Source organism: Anopheles coluzzii, chromosome X (genome assembly GCF_943734685.1).
Source record: "Anopheles coluzzii chromosome X, AcolN3, whole genome shotgun sequence".
NCBI lineage: Eukaryota > Metazoa > Arthropoda > Insecta > Diptera > Culicidae > Anopheles > Anopheles coluzzii.
The window spans coordinates 203,836-223,671 of NC_064669.1; the positions used below are offsets into that span (position 1 = coordinate 203,836).

At 47.9% G+C, this 19,836-nt stretch overlaps 3 protein-coding genes across 30 annotated transcripts in view; 2 read left to right on the top strand and 1 right to left on the bottom strand.

Annotated features, from left to right (window-relative positions):
- LOC120953861 (histone acetyltransferase p300) overlaps nucleotides 1–19,836 on the bottom strand; it is a 277,036-nt gene that overhangs the window by 77,268 nt on the left and 179,932 nt on the right. The gene's annotated exons all lie outside the window — the stretch shown is intronic.
- On the top strand, nucleotides 907–4,526 carry LOC120957951 (protein peste-like). Its single transcript, XM_040380432.2, has 3 exons — nucleotides 907–1,437; nucleotides 2,531–2,696; nucleotides 2,790–4,526. The coding sequence occupies exons 1-3, from the start codon at nucleotides 1,327–1,329 to the stop codon at nucleotides 4,022–4,024; spliced, it is 1,512 nt and encodes a 503-aa protein (XP_040236366.2). The 5' UTR covers nucleotides 907–1,326; the 3' UTR covers nucleotides 4,025–4,526.
- Nucleotides 6,948–19,836, top strand: part of LOC120953968 (neurobeachin) — a 28,222-nt gene continuing 15,333 nt past the window's right edge. For 2 of the 22 annotated variants that reach the window (XM_040374474.2, XM_040374440.2), the window contains exons 1-14: nucleotides 9,464–9,642; nucleotides 9,955–10,128; nucleotides 11,328–11,559; nucleotides 11,635–11,831; nucleotides 11,908–12,029; nucleotides 12,125–12,371; nucleotides 12,449–12,595; nucleotides 12,683–12,988; nucleotides 14,039–14,179; nucleotides 14,312–14,448; nucleotides 14,512–14,581; nucleotides 14,651–14,794; nucleotides 15,960–16,546; nucleotides 16,641–19,701. In XM_040374474.2, the coding sequence (XP_040230408.2) occupies nucleotides 9,970–10,128; nucleotides 11,328–11,559; nucleotides 11,635–11,831; nucleotides 11,908–12,029; nucleotides 12,125–12,371; nucleotides 12,449–12,595; nucleotides 12,683–12,988; nucleotides 14,039–14,179; nucleotides 14,312–14,448; nucleotides 14,512–14,581; nucleotides 14,651–14,794; nucleotides 15,960–16,546; nucleotides 16,641–19,701 (5,550 nt within the window). In that variant the 5' untranslated portion in view covers nucleotides 9,464–9,642; nucleotides 9,955–9,969. Of the gene's footprint in view, nucleotides 7,270–7,316; nucleotides 7,663–8,786; nucleotides 9,384–9,462; nucleotides 9,643–9,698; nucleotides 9,803–9,954; nucleotides 10,129–11,327; nucleotides 11,560–11,634; nucleotides 11,832–11,907; nucleotides 12,030–12,124; nucleotides 12,372–12,448; nucleotides 12,596–12,682; nucleotides 12,989–14,038; nucleotides 14,180–14,311; nucleotides 14,449–14,511; nucleotides 14,582–14,650; nucleotides 14,795–15,959; nucleotides 16,547–16,640; nucleotides 19,702–19,836 lie in introns of those variants that run through there. The other 20 variants (XM_040374547.2, XM_040374556.2, XM_040374508.2 and 17 more) reach the window with 19 other exon arrangements.

Here is a 19,836-nt window from a genome sequence, read left to right on the forward strand (position 1 = left end):
TTTCCGTTCGATTACTTTCATCTCTCTCGGTTGTATTTGTAAACTGTCACAATTAGAGGTTTGTGCCAGATTATGGAGCAAACGTTCCGAGATTAGATGCGACAATGAAAGAAAACGCAGATAATTCGTTACATTAAAACAATCAAATCGTTACTCACCTCCACCCCCCCCCTCCTCACAAAAAATGACTGAAACCTGATAAGACACCAAATTCCCGCTGGACATCAGCGCACCACGCACTAAGAGCTCATGAATGGACGCGAATTGGTAGAGCGTATGAATAATTACACTCTACAGACTTACGCTACCGACACACACAGCCTGCGAGGCGGGTAGCCTCTGGTGCCAGTGCGCGGTCCAGTGAAAGGGCGCTATGCTGACGAGAACTGTGACAAGGTCTGCAGGATCTTGTACTGCTGATACAATGGCTGTAGACGCAATTAAAGCAGAGAGAGAGAGTAAAAGAGAAAGAGAGAAAGAGAGAGAGAGAGAGAGAGAGAGAGAGTGAGAGAGAGAGAATTCGTGTGAGAGCACGAGAGGTCGATAATCATTGACACCGTTGTAACGCCAGCGCACTAGATCAAGGTTTGTACATCATTTACGACTTTAAGCACCTTCCGTTCGGTAGCGCTTCCGGACATTGAATTGTGAGCTGCAGTTCTTCCTCTCCGTGCCTAATAGTTCGAAACATGGAGACATTTCGCATTGCTTCTAATAAACGATGTACGTGTTTCATTGTTTTATCATTTCGTCTAAGTTCCTTTTTTTATTAGATTTTGAAATGATACCTAGAGCTCTAAATTTTTAATATTTGCCAAGTGTAAACTCTTCATTTGCCAAACCAAGTCTTCCACACATATTTCATATACCGCTAATGGCATTCACATGGTTTACCGTCAACGAAGTCACGGCACAGGTATTTTGCGACAACTTCACATGACGCACATGACAAGCAGCCACAAGTTTCAACTGCAGTGGAAGGGGCTGAGAAAAATAACGCTACTCAGCCTTGCAGCAAAGTGCATCGGAGCTAGTCGCGTTACCTAAGCCGCCCCACCATCAGATCGAAAGTAGTTGCGGCTGCTGGCTAGCTTGCTGGCACTCTTCACTAGCGAAGCATTTGTAGTTAAGGTATCGTTCGCGAATGTCATGCAGCGATTCATTGGTTGGAAGTGGCACAAGCTCGGATAAAATCGACAGTCAACCGCAGGTTATCTCGATCCTTCCGATTGGTCCACTGGCTCATCTATCACCAATCAACCACGAACGTGCCGAACGATCCTTCCATCGACAAGTGGAAAGTGTACATTCCGGCAATTCCAGGCGATGGGCTGCTGTCGGTGGTATCTGGTGGTGGGATTAGGTTTGGGAAAAGTAGGAACAGGATTGATATTTCTGTTCGCTTGGAGGGACATTTTCGACATACTGGTGACAGAGGTAAGTGCAAGTGGTTATATTTATGTGTGTGGTTATCGTAAATTCGTTAAAACTCACATTTATTGTATATACAGCAGTAACGATAACAAAGTTTACCAACGTTACGTAGTGTTTCTATTAGAATTATTGCTCTGCCAGTGTTAGAAAAGGCCGTACAATTAGAACCGTTTGAGTAGATGAGTTCAAAGACGTGTATCTTGACCAACGTTGCGTAGTACCAACGTTATAAAAAAAACCCACTAGTGCCTGAGTACATCATTTACTTAGATATTTTTGACTTGGCGAGTTCTAAGACGTGAATTTTGACCAGCATTGAGAACTTATTAAGAAATATTAATTCAGTATTAGAATATACCATTAACTAAGAACCGTTTCACTAAAAGAGTTCTAAGAGAGTTCAAAGCGAATCTTATTATTCATAAGTACATAATAATCGCCAAATGTGACCAATGATTAGCACCATTCGTAGATAAGAAATTAAATCTACTATCATCTATCAGTTGCAATTCATACCGAATTCACAAAAGATGCATTACAAATATTGAAAAAGTTTCACACAGTGCTTTTCACTAACGGAATAGGCCTCCGACGGCTGGTTCTTTTAATCTACGGAATCGTCGTCACTTCCTAGCGTATCTTCTATTATTAATATATTCCACATTTCCTTGCCACCTAACCCTGGCAGCGAGCTAGAAGGACGCCGTGTGCGGTTGTTTACCGCGCAATTCTATCGCAAACCTGATTGAGATGACGACAATAACTTGACATGATCGTGTATGCACAACTAATAGGCGCCCGGTTGTCACAGTCCTCTTACAAAACCGTTCTCAGCTGTGGGGCACTCAGTGGGGTCAACCGTTGTAAGGTGATTTCGTTTTTGTTCCGGTATCGGTATCAACGACGTGCTCTAATAGACTCCGCACGTGCACGGCGAAAAAACAAACCGGCAAAACAAAAACGGTTCGGCGTATATGGGGATGCGCATTGGTGGCGTGATCATCAAGCCCTTATTCTTATTCTTGTAAGCTTTTTACCGTTAATGAGGTTAATTGTTTTGTTGTTGTTGTTTTCGTATTTTTGGTCAACTTCTAAGGAAAAATCACTTCTACCTGGATCCACGTTGTACAAAGAATGGCGTCGTCCTACGGAGCGTCCAAGCTGGCAGTTCTACGTGTACAACTGGAGCAATGCGCAGGCGATTCTAGAGCATCAAGCTTCATCGGCTAGCTTTCAGGAGATCGGACCTTTTCAGTATGAAGGTGTGTATTTGTAGTGCCTTAGTAAACTAAGCACCCAATGATACTAATTAGAATTCAATTACCATTCGCCGTACGCCGCACGCCCACGTACAGAGGTCGCCGAGGTGGTAGACGTCAAGTACCATCAAGCAAACGGTACGCTGTCATATCGCAAACGAACCTTCTTCCGGCCCAGTGGCCCCCACAGCACAACTACCAACGGTACCGAATCGGAACGAATCATCAGCGTTAATTTCGTCGCCCTGCTAGCGTCCCATTTTGGCCACAGCATGGACTACTCTGTGCAACGCGAGCTATCCTTCATGCTGCACAACTTCCGCCAGACCGTTACCGTGACTAGAACGATCGGACAGCTGCTGTTTACCGGATATCGGGAACCCATGATGGAACCGTTGCGCAAGTTAGTCTGCCCCACCAAACGTCGCAGAGTGGCATGTCAGGATGAACGGCTTGCCTACTTTCGCACGTTCAACGTTACCCGACGTGCTAGCGAAGTTTACAGTCTGGACGTCGGGCTGAAGGATCGCTCGAAGTACGGAACGGTACGATCGTGGGGCGCTGCTTCAGTACCTGCGGCGCACGGAGAGTTTCATCCGTGCGACGGATTTGCCGGCCTTACTGGAGAGTTTTTTCCATCTCGCATCGAACGCGACCAAGCTATTGTAATTGTTCTGCCCGAGCTCTGTCGCAGGTTAACGCTGGAGTTTGATCGCGAACAGCTCGTGGCTGGTATTATGGGTTTCCGATACGCGGTGCGGTTAGTACGTCCGTTCCGCTCTGCACAGATGTCGGAGAGCAACATGCAGAGCTGTCCGGACACGTCCATCCGGTTGGGAAGATATGGTATACTGAACACGAACGAGTGTAACGGATTCCCACTGTACGAATCGGACCAAGCGCATGTTTCCAGCAATGAAAGTACTTCGTTCTCTTCAGACAGTGACCTGTTGTACTATTTGCTGGAACCTACCACGGGAACGGTAATCGAGTCAAACATTGATCTAACGTACCACACGTTCCTGCGCCCAAACGAGCATATTGCGCTGTTTCAGAGCGTTCCCGAGCTGCGTATACCACTGTTTCGTTTTGCTCGGTACTATCGATTGAGCGAGCTGAAGGCAGCAAAGCTTCGGCAGTTGCTGCATCTACTCGACGTTGGGCATCAGATAGCGCTGGCTGGTTGCGTCGCGGGCCTTACGATCATTTTGTTAGCGGTAGTGTATGCCTGCTGGAAGGCGCAACGGCCGAGCAAAACTAATAACGATCAATACCGCATCATCGGTATGCAGTTGAGCGATGGTGGGCGTGAACATAATTTATTAAAGTAATACATTTAAAGCAATATACTATGCAAATATTTCAGTCGCGTTGTTTTGTTTCGAACGTGTTGAAATTTAGATAAAAAACATTAAATTTATTATACAAAGCCAAAAGAAATACAACAGAAGTAGTACATATAAAAAGGTCAATACATGCAAGTATATCACAACAAGGATATTTCCATATTAAATTTTGAAGTACAGTTGACCCTATCATAACTAGTAACCTTCGTAACGAATTTTATAACGAACCAACTAATCTAAATGCTCAACAAATATCCCTTTTAACGAGCAAAATCTCGCAAAACGTGTAGCAATTGTTGCATTATTAATACATTTTTGTATCATGAACGGTAATGTTGTAACATTGAAAAGAGAAGGAGAATAGAGCACCATGGACAAAAGCTGTTTGTAATATTTACTACACATTTATAAAGACTTGTGCTGTTAATGTTTAAAATCAATTAATCTGTAACGGCGGCCAGAAGAGGCGGTTGGTATCATGTTGTGAAAATAAACAGAAAATATCATTTTCAAATAAATATGTGTTGAAATATTTAATAGGATTTCTTACATTTTCAGATAGATGATGTTAACTTTGTTATAGAATTGTGTTGTCCTTAGAACCAATTATACAAAATATATGAAAAAGAGTTATGCAGCTGTATGTTCCACATCTAAAGAAAGTCCTTGAAAAGGGCTAAAGCTCTTACTGTTACCATCTTACCATCTTTCAACAAAAACTTTGAAGTTTCTGGCAACAAGAGCTTTTGCAATTCCAGCAGATGAACTCGAGCAGTTACGATTGTATATGAAGAGGTAGGTACAGAATGTGCGCCACTGTACAGCCAGCTCCCGAATCAAGCGATTCTTAAATTACATGGAATCGGAAATACGTTGATTTCTAAATTCAACGGTTAATGTGTCTAAAGTGTAGAATTTGCTCCAAGGAGTTTCAAAAGCAAAAAAAAGTTTTTAGCTTGTATTCTAAAATAATAAAAAAGCTATAAATGTGTGAAATTTATGCATGAATCTTATTCTTATTGATTATTATTCTTATTAATACGTTGATTTCTAAATTCAACGGTTAATGTGTCTAAATTGTAGAATTTGCTCCAAGGAGTTTCAAAAGCAAAAAAAAGTTTTTAGCTTGCATTCTAAAATAATAAAAAAGCTATAAATGTGTGAAATTTATGCATGAATCTTATTCAATTGATGATAAGTGTAAAAAGTGATACTAGAGCCGGATATCTCGTTGGTTGTATTGCGATTACCTGCCTTCTATTTAATGTGTGCTATTTAGTTGACACGTTATATTATGCAACAATCTGATTTTTTAGGCTTTGACATTTTTGTGTTTTTTTCAAAAACAGGGCTATCCATAAAAAAACCCATATCGTTTAATTGCATTGAACTTTTATTGAAAAGCTCCTTGGCGTAACTTCCTACACGGACATTCCGGCCTATCAGCTTTCTAGATATATCCAGTCCCTGCTACGGGGGACGGTCTATTGTAGCCTTTAACCTACGACAGGGTTCAATTGAAATTAAATTGGGGTCAATTAAGAAGCATGACAACTAAAAAGGGTTTACTATTCAATCCTGACTGTATATTGATTGCAAATACCAATTTATCAAGTGTATTTTGGGCTGTCGATATTTGAGTTACACCGAATGCATTAACCGCATATTTCGGGAACAGACTGTACGTCGATTGTATTTGGTATGACGTAAGCATTCATTTGCAAATATGAGGATACATTTATTAGCAAATAGATAATGTTAAAATTGTTAAAATTATTGTGTTGTTAGTGCAAAATCTGGCAAAATAAAATTTGGAAATTCTTCCACTGCACCCATATTGCTTTGTTGTTTGACATTTACTATCCGGGTTTTGTTGGACGTACGCGTGAGATTTGTAAATGATGTAAATGACAGGGTTATTAAAATAACAAACTAGACCATCAACTGCAACACACGAATATTTCAGAAATAAATTGTGTTTGTCTTAAACGTGACTGATTTGATTTAACTGATTTGATATTCGATCTGTCAAATTTAGAAAACCGCGTATCTCCGGATCGGCATAAGCCGAGAACCGCGTAAGTCGGGAACAGACTGTATCGCATGCGATTTGCACAAACGCGAAATAGTTTTAAATTTAAAAACGCTATGACAAACCCTGCAAATTATCCATTCACCAATACACCTACACAGCTGTAGCGCATACACACAAAGTCAGCGGGATGTCAGTGCAAGCCACTTACCTACTAGTGATGGGCGGGTCGACCCGAACCTATCGGGTCGGAGCCATCCGTAAGCGACCCGGAGTCGTTCGGGTCGACCCGAAAGGTACAAGTAGGTTCAGTGGGTGCAACGACTCCGGTAGGTGCGAGAAAGCATAAGCGACTCCGACCCGTTGGTGCTGCGAGTTCGGGTCGGGTCGGGCCCAAGGTGTTATAAATGACAAGGTGAAGTTGTTCAGAGCAAAATGACATTTCTCGACTTGACATTTCTCTTCCGGGGGCTCCGGTATAAAAATCGGGGAGGGCTGGTGCGGGGTAATGAAATTTATATGCACAGAGTGACAGATGTCCCCCACAATGTCGCCCAGCAAAAGCGATAAAAATCAACCTTCTAAATACATTATCCTTGGTCGGGCCACAGTAGGTTCAGTTTGAACCGAGGGTGCAGCGAGTTCGGGTCGACCCGATAGATCAGGAATCGATTCCGACTGGCTTGCACCTGACTCCGGGTCGGGTCGTGAAATGAATCGTATGACCCAACACTATTACCAACGCATTACAAAATATGCTTCTCTTCCTCTCTTTCTCTCTTGTTCTTTCTCTCTCTGTCTCTCTGCACTATCTAACACTCTCGCTGCGAACCTGTGAACTGCGCGTTGCCGAGAAGAGGAAGAAGCAGATATCTTGCTCCCGTGTCGCGTTCGCTTCGCCAGAGCACAATCGGAACCAGTTTGACAGGTGCTGTCAACGGGGACGCGATAACCTTTTTTTTGTCCCATTACAAATCTCGACCATTTAATTAAGGGAAAAGGTATAATAGGCGTTCAAGTGCGTTCTTTCGGGGGCAGCAAAAGTGTACATGGTGGCTTACCCAGTGGCCACAGCTGTGTTCTCCAGTTGGGTCGTACAGAAGGGAACCAGGCTACGGCGGGTCGCACTCCACATCGGCTAAAGTGTAGGTACGGCGACGACGCGGACACCGCTGCACAGTGAGTGGCCCTTTTTTCGGTGAGGACCGCCACCCTCACATCCACATGCATATCCCATCCACTGTCACTATCACCACCCCACCACCATCATCACTGCCCCATGTAGAGCAAAATCAGATAGTACGATACAAACCACAGCGACGAGCCAGCAAACACTGAAGTAATCGGGGTGGGGGAAGAGAAGGCAGAAGAGAGCGAGACAGGGTAGGAAAGTTAAAGGACGGAAGAAGAAGCATGTGAAAAAGTGAAAATCGATCATCTTCCAGCCAGTCAGCCAGCCAGCCAGCCAGCCAGTCAACGCTAGTGTCCATCTTTTTGCCATCCAGAACATAGCAAACGTCTGGAGAGTGAACGGGCGAACGAAGGGTAAAAGGGAAAACGGAGGAAAAACGCTGGAACCGAGCTGGGAAAGGTAAACCGGAAACCAGGTGGTGCAACCGTTTCGCTCCCGTTTTCCAGAAAGGAGCATTGGTAGGAGCACCCGAGAAGGGGATGGTGCAGCGGCGGTGGAGCAATTAAGTACGGAAGGATATGTTCACTAAGAAAAGTGTTCGCTTTTTGTCCTCCTCCCCCCATCCCCCACATGAAAATCCCGTCCGAAGGAAGCACTCCCGAAAGCTCCGTCCATCTGGGGGTTTTCACACCCTTCTCTTGATCAACCCATCTGCTCCACCATTGTCAAGCGCGTGTGTATTTGTGTTAGTCAAGGGAGTGGGGGAGACGGAGCGGGGCGTTTCTTTCTTTTTTTTGCTTTATTATCAAAGCACCTTTATCTAAATGGGTTTTGGACGAATTTCGGAATCGTCGTCATCGACTTTTGGTACCTTTTGGTGTATGTGCGAGTGTACGTGTATGTGTGTGTGTGTAAAATCTCGGATACACCGGTCGCTTAGAATTGTGCGATCCATTTCGATCCTAAAGCTCCCCATCTCATCACCCTTTCCTTTTTTTATCTTCAACAGCCACCCACACACACGCACACATCCCGCCCTTGTGGGTGCCCTCCCCCATTTTTTTCATATCGTTCAAGTCTTCCACCTACATTCTACCACGAACTGTCATCTAAAGTGAATGTGTGTATGTATGTGTGACTATGAATAAGTAAAAGCAGAACGGAAAAAATCGAAAAACAGAGAGAGAGAGAATGAAAAAAACTCACACTGTTGAGAGTCGAACAGGGCTAATATAGGGAAAAATAATTTGTATATGTATGATGTGCGTTTGTGTGTCTGTAGCTGTGTGTGAATGAGTGTGTATAGTGTGTGCGCGCGCGCATCCGTTCCCCTGTTTCTACGTGTTTGTGTGTGCTTTTTTGCGTGCGTATCTCCTAAAGTGTACGATTATGTGCGCGTGTGTCTGTGTGTGTGTAAGCGCACGTGTGCAAGATAAAATTTTGAACCCCATCATCCGCTTGTAACCCCTTATTTCTTCATTTCAACCCCTTTTTACGACTTCTGGCCCAAGGCGAGAAAAACAAGCACAGAATGAACCTGTTTTTCTCAAAGGTGAACAGCTACATATGTGTGTGTGTGTCTATCCTTTTGGGGAGCGAAATGCTGTGTGCCTCGGGTGGTGACAATTAGAGCACAGGGGTGGAAATTTGTGGCTTTCGATGGGGTCGCAAAGAAGACAAGATACAAACGCTAAAAGAAAATCTTCATCAACCACTCAGCCGACATATCGTGTCTCGGGGATGGGTATCCGGTGTGCGCCTGACCGTTCCAGTGGTCAGGACCGATGTGCACGGTAACGCACACACATACAACCAAAGACACATGCGCATCCCTCTCGCTTGGGTGTCACAATCAGCCACCCAGCGCCCGTTGGAGTGTCCCGAAGGCAGGGGACAGGACTAGTGCGTACCGAAACCACCGGTCGCCCACACGCGCCCTCAACGCTTCAATCAACATCATCGATCAACAACCAACCGTTTTTCAAAAGCTTCAAAAACACACACACACACACACACACACACACAAAACAGACACGCACAAAATCCTTTCGGCTGACGTGGTGACGTAAGGGGTTGTTCAACATACATCCGCGCACACACACACAAAACACAGTGCGGTTGCATGTTTCCGTCGCTGTGCTGTGTTTGTGTGTTCGATTGCTACACTCTTCCCCTTAACAGTGAGTGGTGGTGGTGACTTTATGGGGTTGAATTCTATCATGCGGCCATTGTATGTGTGTGTGTGTGTGCATTTGTGTTTATGATGTTTGCTTTATCATTTGTCGTGTTGTACTGATATATGTTGCACAGACGTATATCTACGCTGTCGCGAACCGCGACATCACACTTGCGGAAAAAAATCCCGTACAAAAGCTGCAGGTGCAGCGGCCTACGTGGAAGCAGTTGAGCACGGTAGAGAGGGGAGCGCGAGCAAGACAAGTACTGTTCTACGCAAACAACTCGCGCTATCTTAATTCGCACTAGACACACCAAAACACACACACACACGGATACAACAGGCGCACATGAATAAAAAAAAACACCCATCACCCATCGATCATCGGCGCCCGAGCATACATGTGTCAGCCGGAATTTACGTGTAGTTAGACCATTAATGTGAGGGAGTGCAACCTCCCTTGTTCTAGTCATTTTGCTCCTTTTCCTCGGCATACTCAACAACAGCATTATCAGAATTACGTTTGCATGTTCGTTTGTTTTTCCTAATCCATCTATTGTTTCTCCTCATTTTAGAGTACGCCACACACCATGGCAGATCTTACGCGACCGCCGCTGTGTGACATCAAGCGACCCGAGGAAGTGGTGAAAATGTCGATGACGGACAACCTCAAGTTCGCCGTCCTGATCGGGCTGATCGAGGTGGGCCAGGTGTCGAACCGGGAGGTGGTCAACACGGTGCTGCATCTGGTAAGAGGGCGCGACGTAAACATTCCGGCTGGATTGTCGGATAATCGCCAAGTTTTGTTCGAATCTAAGCTCTAACGTCACAGGCTGTCCGTGGAAGATGGTCATTTACAGACACAACATTTTAGACTAGCTGAATTAACACGACCGATGGATGGTGCTAACGAGCAGTGTCGTCACGGCCGTACTCATAGGGTGTCGAGCAGGTTTGCCGTCCGAACACATCGGATTGATGTCACAAACCGGCCAGGAAAGGTGTACCGTGGAGCTAGATTAAATCAAAGAAACAATTAGGACAGGCATGATAACGAATTAGAGTTTTTTTTTCACTTGCTCACGGAACATTTGAACCTAAAAAAACATAAACAAACAGACAAATTTTCATGGGCGCAGAGATCTGTCCTGGGGATGAAATGGAAGTAGTAACAGCATTTGTTAGCATTGATGGTCTGCTCGATGGTCTGCTGCTACTATCAGAAACAGCTTTATCATACAAAGTAATAGCTTTCGAGCGCTCTGATTTCCAACGCCTAGCAGCAGATTGATGATTCGCCGCACCGCGGATGGAAACCTTCAAGTGTCGATTCTGGTCCCCCCTCCAATGGTGCACCTTCTAGAGGGAGAGAGAGAGAGAGGGTAGCAGCCTTATCGTGCCACTTTTATCGGTAGTTGGCACTCTTATCTCGAATCCCAAGACGCACGACGTCTTCGAGCAGTGGTAGTAAGCCCAACAGAGCACCAATGTTCATCTACTGGGTGTTTGCGCGCCGACAATTCCCCTTATGCTTAATTTTCGCCTTTCCTTAGAAAACAGAGTACAGTAGAAAACAGTAATGCTCCAAAATGTTAGGTAAATTATTAGCGGACGTAAATAACCGTTTGCTACAACCCAAATACCAAATTTGCAATGAAATGCCTTAATGAATTGTAACGCCGATTGAGCAACGTGATAAGTTATACCATTATTGGCAGCAAACACATTCGCTCGTTTTCTCTATCTCTGTCTGTCGATAAACTTTGATCGAGTGCAACGTAAACGCACCGGCAAACTCCGATAACGTTCACCTTCAGCTCCTGCCACTGTCGCGCGGGCTGTGCTGTGCGTTCTGGTGTGAAAGTTGGAGCGAAGTTGCTCCCTCGAAAACGAATTGTTAGCTACAAGAATCACTAATCTCCCGCTTTACCATTTCCCCCGTGCGCAGCTGGTCGGCGGCGAATTCGACATGGAGCTTAACTTCGTCGTGCAGGACGCGCAGAACGTGAAACACATGCTCGAGCTGCTGGATCACTGTCCGGCCAACCTGCAGGCTGAGGTGTGGAGCGTGTTCATCGCGATCCTGAAGAAGAGCGTCCGCAACCTTCAGGCGTGCACCGAGATCGGCCTGATCGAGCATGTGCTGGCACGGTTGCAGCAGGCCGAACCCATCGTGGCCGGTATGTCGGAATCGCCGAGTCCCCTGAGCCGCCACTTAAACCACATAACTACCCTTTCTCCCATTGCGTCGCTAGATTTGCTCATCGAGATGCTTGGTGTGCTCGCCAGTTACAGTATTACGGTGAAGGAGCTGAAGCTGCTGTTCGGCGCAATGAAGGCGGTGAACGGGAAATGGCCCCGCCATTCGGCCAAGCTGCTGAACGTGCTGAAGCAGATGCCACACCGGAACGGGCCTGACGTGTTTTTCAGCTTCCCAGGCCGTAAGGGTTCGGTACGTAACACGTGGTTTTCGAACGGATACAGCTCGTATCACGCACTCATCTCTGTCTTTTGCGTCTCTTGCGTAGGCAATCGTGCTGCCACCGTTGGCGAAATGGCCGTACGAGAACGGATTCACTTTTAGCACCTGGTTTCGGCTGGATCCGATTAACTCGGTTAACATAGAGCGTGAAAAGCCCTACCTATACTGGTACGTTCTAGTCGCGTCCTAGCGTTGGTTTTCACATTGTAACCCTTTCTTTGCCAAGCTCACGATATCTTCTCTTTCTTGCGCTAACGAAACAGTTTTAAAACGTCCAAGGGTGTCGGTTACACGGCACACTTTGTGGGCAACTGCCTGGTGCTAACGTCCATGAAGGTGAAGGGTAAGGGTTTCCAGCACTGCGTCAAGTACGAGTTTCAGCCGCGCAAGTGGTACATGATTGCCATTGTATATATCTACAACCGGTGGACGAAGAGTGAGATCAAGTGCCTGGTGAATGGGCAGCTAGCGTCAAGCACGGAAATGGCCTGGCTAGTGTCGACGAACGATGTGAGTACTGAGGTTCGCGACAGCAGTCGCATCGAACTAGTTTCGCTAACCGAATTAACCATTCACTGTCAACATAGCCGTTCGACAAGTGTTACGTTGGCGCCACGCCGGAGCTGGACGAGGAGCGCGTGTTCTGCGGACAGATGGCCGCCATCTATCTCTTCTCGGAGGCACTAACCACGCAGCAGATCTGTGCAATGCATCGGCTCGGCCCTGGCTACAAGGTAAGGAATTCCATTTTCCCGACAGCTCCACCCTCGACGTTCACAGCTAACAATGGCTTACCCATCGTCACTTTCACCATTCCGCAGTCCCAGTTCCGCTTTGACAACGAGTGCTATCTGAATCTGCCGGACAACCACAAGCGGGTGAGTGAGGCGAAAGCCATCCTATCGTCGCTTTCCCCAACGCCACTGGCTCCGACCGAGTCCACTATCCATAGAACGCTCGTGAGTGGTAGCACTGCTGCTGCCGCCGCTGCTGCTACTAGTGCCGCCGCTGCCGACCACCACCCATCCTCGTTTTCCTCACCCACGACCGTGGCCTTGGCCAGTCCCGGTGTTGCGCTTGCTTCCGCCGCCCCGGGCTCCGGTGGCGAACCGTTTGATTTAGTATCCGTAAGCATGCTTTTATTGTTTTTTATGTTCCGTATATTGTCAATTCTGTTTTCCAACCCAACCCCTCCGACCCCTCGATATCCCACCTACCTTAGTAAATATTCCTGTAGATTTTGTTAATCAATCGAACAGTAAGCCAAGTCAATTATTTACACCTTTTCCCTGTACCATACAGATTAACTGGAGGTTCGCTAACTGTAGTGATTTTCAGTTTAAAAAACACTTAAACGTCAAAACATGAAACATCCCGAGTCTCATGAAGGGAAATTTATCGCAAATGTGCACTGAGCATGAAGTACTGTAGTTTTTGTCAACATAAATGAAAAAAAGAAGTGTTATATGTTCGTTCAATTAATCGTCAAAGAAATCAAACAATCTATAGCTAACAGGAGTTTGTTTACGTCTCAGCCAGTGGTCACCTACTGTATATTGCGTAGTCAATTCCTTTGAAAGGTCATTTCAGATCGCTAGTTTTCACCTGACTGATCTAGACTGAACAGTTCAGCTTTTTTACATAAAGGTATTTTCAGTCCCTTCTTAACCCTTTGCTGCCTGTCTAATCGAATGAAAACCGCGTGTCATTTTGTATGCCTCACCTATTGTCTCACGCGCGGGTGTGTGTGTATCAAGCCAAACAAAAAAGGGAAAAATCAAGTTAGAAATATGTAGCTTTTGAATGCATGAATTTCTTGCTTTTCGTTTTAATTTTGTATTTACCTTTCCCAGTGCTGTATCGCGTCTTTCTACGAACAGCAAAATATTCCTTTCTGTTCAGTTTTACGACCAATCCACCTACTAGTTAGTACTTTCGGTTTTGCCCGTCGCTTTTCGCTTCAAAACTCCATCCTCCAAACTGTGAGCGGTGCCGAGAGCGAACTCTAGCGTCCATCGTACAGAAGTGCGCTTTTCCCTTCGGATTATTTTGTATCCTGCCGCCATATTCAACATTTGTATGCTCTGCTTTTTCTCCCCCCCCCCCCCCCCCTCCAAACCTCGTGGTTTATAACGGTCGATCGCCGGTTGTATTTTAAAATAAAACCCACACCCTAGGTACTGTACGATGGCAAACTGTCCAGCGCTATCGTCTTCATGTACAATCCGGTCGCTACCGACGGTCAGCTGTGCTTACAGTCGGCTCCCAAGGGCAATCTGTCGTACTTTGTGCACACACCGCACTCGCTTATGCTGCAGGTAAGCATTGCGTAACTGGGGTTACATCACAGCCCATTGCTACCAGACCCTTTTATGGATTGTGTCATGCATCACTGAATCGTTTTGATATATTTTTCGTGTCGATTTTTTTTTTGGTTTTGTATTCTCTAGGACGTAAAGGCTGTCGTGACTCATTCCATCCACTGTACGCTGAACTCCATCGGCGGTATACAGGTGCTGTTTCCGCTCTTTTCCCAGCTTGATATGCCTTACGAAGGCACAGATGTGCGAAAGGATCCAACGCTATGGTAGGAATGGGAATTCTGTGTTGTTTTTTAAACTATATACTAATTTTAACTATCTTTACTTAGTGCCAAATTGCTTGGATTCATTTGCGAACTCGTCGAAAGTTCACAAACGGTACAGCAGCACATGATACAGGTAAGCGCACGGGAGCTTATACGTCCAGCACCGAAATCACCTTTATTGTTTGTTCTTTTACCTCTACAGAATCGTGGTTTCCTGGTGATATCCTTCATGCTTCAGCGTTCCTCCCGCGATCACCTCTCGCTAGACGTGCTGGGATCGTTTCTGAGTCTTACCAAGTATCTGGTGACCTGCCTGTCCGCCAACTCGGATCTCTTGCTCAAACAGGTACGTCTGGCCCAGCTTCCGTTGCCGGCAACTGGTACGAGCTTACACGGCCGCAAACGCGGCGCAAGGAGCGGAAGCGATGCCGCCCTGGCTAACGGAAACACTACGCACACACAACGAAGGACCAAACAAAACAAACAAACAAAAAAACCCCGGAAGGAAGCATAACTGTCTCTGCGGCGACAATAACATTTATGTTTTAGATTTTCTCAAAGCTCGCGGTTGACGCTTTTTAAGCAAGCCAAAACGTGAATAGTGCGTTGGCGATGAGAAGAAGCGAGGCTGGACATAGCGTTTAGCCAGCCGCGTGTCGAACATTTGCAGTTCATATCCGTGCAATGAATCGTTTTCAACTCTGCATGATGCATACTGATCGTTATTTACTATCCATGTTTAATTGTTAGCATTTTTTGTATTTGCTTTAGGTTTTTGGTTTTGAACTTCCATCGTGTTTATGGATGTATTTTTTGTTGTTGTATGGCATACTAAAACTATCTGGTTCTTAATTGTCACAGCAACGTTGGAATCAGTACTCGAACTAAAACAATCAATCACACAAACTATCAGGCGTATTCTATTCTTATGATCGATTCGACTCGATGTCGAGCGTTCAGAATAGAATAAAGCCTGTATATATAAAATTAAAAAAAAACTTTTTTGATGTTGAAAAAGATAAAAACATTTGGTTTTGCATTCTATACAAAACAAGCTCCTGATTCCGTTTAGCATGCATGTCCTTCTTATGTTGATCAAATTTTTGCATCCTTATCATTGTTTTGTTGTTTATTTTGTTTGTGAAAGTGTACATTTCTTATACACTGTCAAATGTTCAAACAAACATGTTCCATTTTGGAGTGGTCTTATTTATGTATCTTTTTTTGTGTGATTGTTGAGGGTTGAATACAACCTTTAGTCTTGAAATTATTATTATCATATGTTTTGGTAGTTAAAATGTAATTGTTTCGTTTTTTAATCTCTCGCCGTGCTTTGGTTGCGATGCGTTGAACTAGTTAGAGGGAATGTTCTGTATATTGTTCTTGATTTTCAATTGCATTATATTTTGTACCGTTTCGTACGTTGATGTTGCGTAACTTAACTCTCTTGCTGCATGCCTAAATTGAATCGGCTTGTGGCAGGGCAGACGAAATTCAAAGTTAAAGTGAAGCTCTTCTGTTTCTCTTTCCTAACCTGGCAGCTGCTAGATCACGTGCTGTTCAATCCGTCACTGTGGATCTACACGCCCGCGACGGTACAGGCCCGCCTGTACGCGTACCTGGCGACGGAGTTCCTCAGCGACACGCAGATCTACAGCAACGTGCGGCGCGTCAGCACCGTCTTGCAGACGGTGCACACGCTCAAGTTCTACTACTGGGTGGTGAACCCGCGCGCCAAGAGCGGCATCACGCCGAAGGGTCTCGATGGACCCCGGCCGGCCCAAAAGGACATCCTTGCGATTCGTGCGTATATCCTGCTGTTCCTGAAGCAGCTAATCATGATCGGCAACGGTGCGAAGGACGACGAGCTGCAGAGCATCCTTAACTATCTGATGACGATGCACGAGGACGAGAACCTGCACGACGTGCTGCAGATGCTGATCTCGCTGATGTCCGAGCATCCGAGCTCGATGGTGCCGGCGTTCGACGTGAAGCATGGCGTGCGCACCATCTTCAAGCTGCTCGCCGCCGAAAGTCAGCTGATACGGTTGCAGGCACTCAAGCTGCTGGGCTTTTTCCTGTCGCGTAGCACGCACAAGTAAGTTTCGTAACATTGCTGACAGTCAGAGTTGCGTCTTAATGCGTATATTGTTGTTTTTGTTACTTATTTTTCCCTCCCCCCGAATCGACAGGCGCAAGTACGATGTGATGTCGCCGCACAATCTGTATACGCTGCTGGCCGAACGGCTGCTGCTGTACGAGGAGTCCGTCTCGCTGCCTACGTACAACGTGCTGTACGAGATTATGACCGAGCACATCTCGCAGCAGATACTGTATGCCAAGCATCCCGAACCGGAAAGCCACTACCGGCTGGAAAACCCGATGATCTTGAAGGTGGTGGCCACGCTAATCCGCCAGTCGAAGCAGTCGGAGCAGCTGATCGAGGTGAAGAAGCTGTTCCTCTCCGACATGACGCTGCTGTGCAACAACAATCGCGAAAACCGGCGCACCGTACTGCAGATGAGCGTCTGGCAGGAGTGGCTGATCGCGATGGCGTACATCCATCCGAAGAACTCGGAGGAGCAGAAGCTGTCCGACATGGTGTACTCGCTGTTCCGCATGCTGCTCCATCACGCGATCAAGTACGAGTACGGCGGATGGCGCGTCTGGGTGGACACACTCGCGATCGTCCACTCGAAGGTGTCGTACGAGGAGTTTAAGTTGCAGTTCGCTCAAATGTACGAGCACTACGAGAAGCACAGGACGGACAATATTACCGATCCGGCGCTGCGCCAGCAGCGGCCGATCAGCACTATCAGCGGCTGGGAGCACGGTGCGAACGGGAGCACCGGTGCCGGCACCGGCAAGGAGGGTGAGCTGGACATGCACGGCAAGTGCGTGAAGCAGATGGCGGTACCGCCGGGAACGGCGGTGGCGCCCGGGTGCGTTTGCGAGCCGGAAACGGGCGAAACGATGATCGACACGAGCGTGATGGTGAAGCAGCAGCAGGCGATCGCGTTTCAGGACGCGCCGGCGGGCAGTAATGGTTACGTGCGGGGAGGCGAACCGGACCTGCTCGAGGAGGACGAAACGTGCCTGCCCGATGGCCCGCAGGATGGGATGGACGGTGAAGAGGAGGAAGAGAACGACGACGCCGATGGGGTGGATGAGGAAGAGGAAGAAGTGGAGGAAGAGGAAGAGGATGAAGAGCAGGATGAGGAGGAAGGGGATGAGCAACGAGCGTTCGGTAGTGGGCAGCAGCAGGTGCCTGGCAGCGAACCGACCGCCTGCAGCCAAACGTCAGCCACCAATACCAACACCACCACCACCGAGCATGTGGTGAAAACGATCGTCGATGAAATCATCGACAAGTCAGCCAATATGCTGGTGGAGCAGCAGCAGCCGCAGCACGGTGAGACCAAGGAGGCACCGGCCGAACCGACCTCCTCGCCAGTGATCAAAGACGAGGAGATCGAGCTGGCGGTGAACGAGGTCGTAAAGATGAACCAGAACTCACTCAAAGCGGTCGAAGGGGAAGGAGGCGATATGGATGCTGGCGCCGACAGCAACCAGCAGTGTGGCGACGAATCGACCCGCGGCAGTGTTGAGCCGGTCGGCACGTCGGAACCGTCCACCGTCAGCAGCTCGCCGTCAGTAGTGTGCGTCAGTGATAGGTCAAATGATAGAGCAACCGTGCCAGCGTCGCCGGTGCTGCAGGGCGAACCGGACGCACGGAAGGTGGCTGCCGCAGTGGACAGCATCGTGGAGGAGCTCCTTGATCGGTGCTTCCCTGCATCGGAGCATGAGGAGGGTGACGGTGCGACGGCACTTGCCGCCGAGATGCAGGAGGTGGTGGAATCGATCATAACGGATGCGGTCGAGAAGGCGGAGAAAGGCGCAAGCACTGCAGTGGTCGGCGAGCAACAGCAGGATGGCAGTGGTACTGATGTGCAGCGCCACCACCATCACCATCGTCACCATCCTCATCATCACCATCACCATCATCATCACCACGCTCACGAGGGTGAGGAGCATCAGCGCATTTCCGTGGTGTCGGATGCGATGGAGGGTATGGCAATCAGTGAGAAGCAGCGCGCCGGTGGCAACAGTTTGATCGAGGAGGACGAAGAAGAAGTGGAAGAAGAGGAGGAGGAAGAAGAGGAAGAGGAAGAGGAGGAAGAGGAGGATGATGGGGAGGTATTGGTGGCCGAGACGGAGGAACCGCTCGATGCTTCCGATGAGCGTGCTGGTGGTGCTGTTAGCGTAGACACTGCCAGTGACGGAGCCGCTACCGGTACGGCGGACAGTGGCAAACCGAACAGCAATAGTACGATCAGTACCGGATCCAAGCGTGCCGTTAGCGTGTCCACCAATACACAACAGTATCTCGATGCACAATCGCACCCGAAACAAGCCGCCCAGCCGCTGCAGCAGCAACCGACAACGGCCTCACAAACGCCACCGGTGCAACCGATGAGCTACGAAAGTGGCAGTAGTACCGCTGGCGGTGGTGGTGTCAAGCGTTCCAAGTCATCATCGACACGACCCATGTTTTCGCCCGGCCCGACCCGGCCCCCGTTCCGCATACCGGAGTTTAAATGGTCCTACATCCATCAGCGTCTGCTCTCCGACGTGCTCTTCTCGCTCGAAACCGACATCCAGGTGTGGCGCAGCCACTCGACCAAGAGCGTCCTCGACTTTGTCAACTCGGCGGAGAATGCCATCTTCGTGGTCAACACGGTGCATCTGATCTCGCAGCTAGCGGACAATTTGATCATTGCGTGCGGTGGGCTGCTGCCACTGCTGGCCAGCGCCACCTCGCCCAATTCCGAACTGGACGTGCTCGAGCCGACGCAGGGCATGCCGCTCGACGTGGCCGTCTCGTTCCTGCAGCGGCTGGTCAACATGGCGGACGTGCTGATATTTGCCAGCTCGCTCAACTTCAGCGAGCTCGAGGCGGAGAAGAACATGTCGTCCGGCGGCATACTGCGCCAGTGCTTGCGGCTGGTATGCACCTGCGCGGTTCGCAACTGTCTCGAGTGCAAGGAGCGTACGCGCGGCCTGTACAACGGCATGTCGCTCAAGGACATTCCGGGCGGGGTGCATCTGCAGGCGCTGATACGCGGTGCCCAGTCAACGTCCAAGACGATCATCGAGTCGCTGTCCGGGCCGATGAGCCCGGTCAAGGATCCGGAAAAGCTGCTCCAGGACATGGACATCAATCGGCTGCGGGCGGTCATATACCGCGATGTGGTAAGTGTGACAACCAGGTGTGCGTTCGCTTTCTGTGCAAATCCCACCCCAGATCCCTTCCATCAACACACTTCCCTCAACCCCCGTTATGGCCCATGCTTCGGGCTGGCCTGCCGATGCGTCAAGGTGCAACTA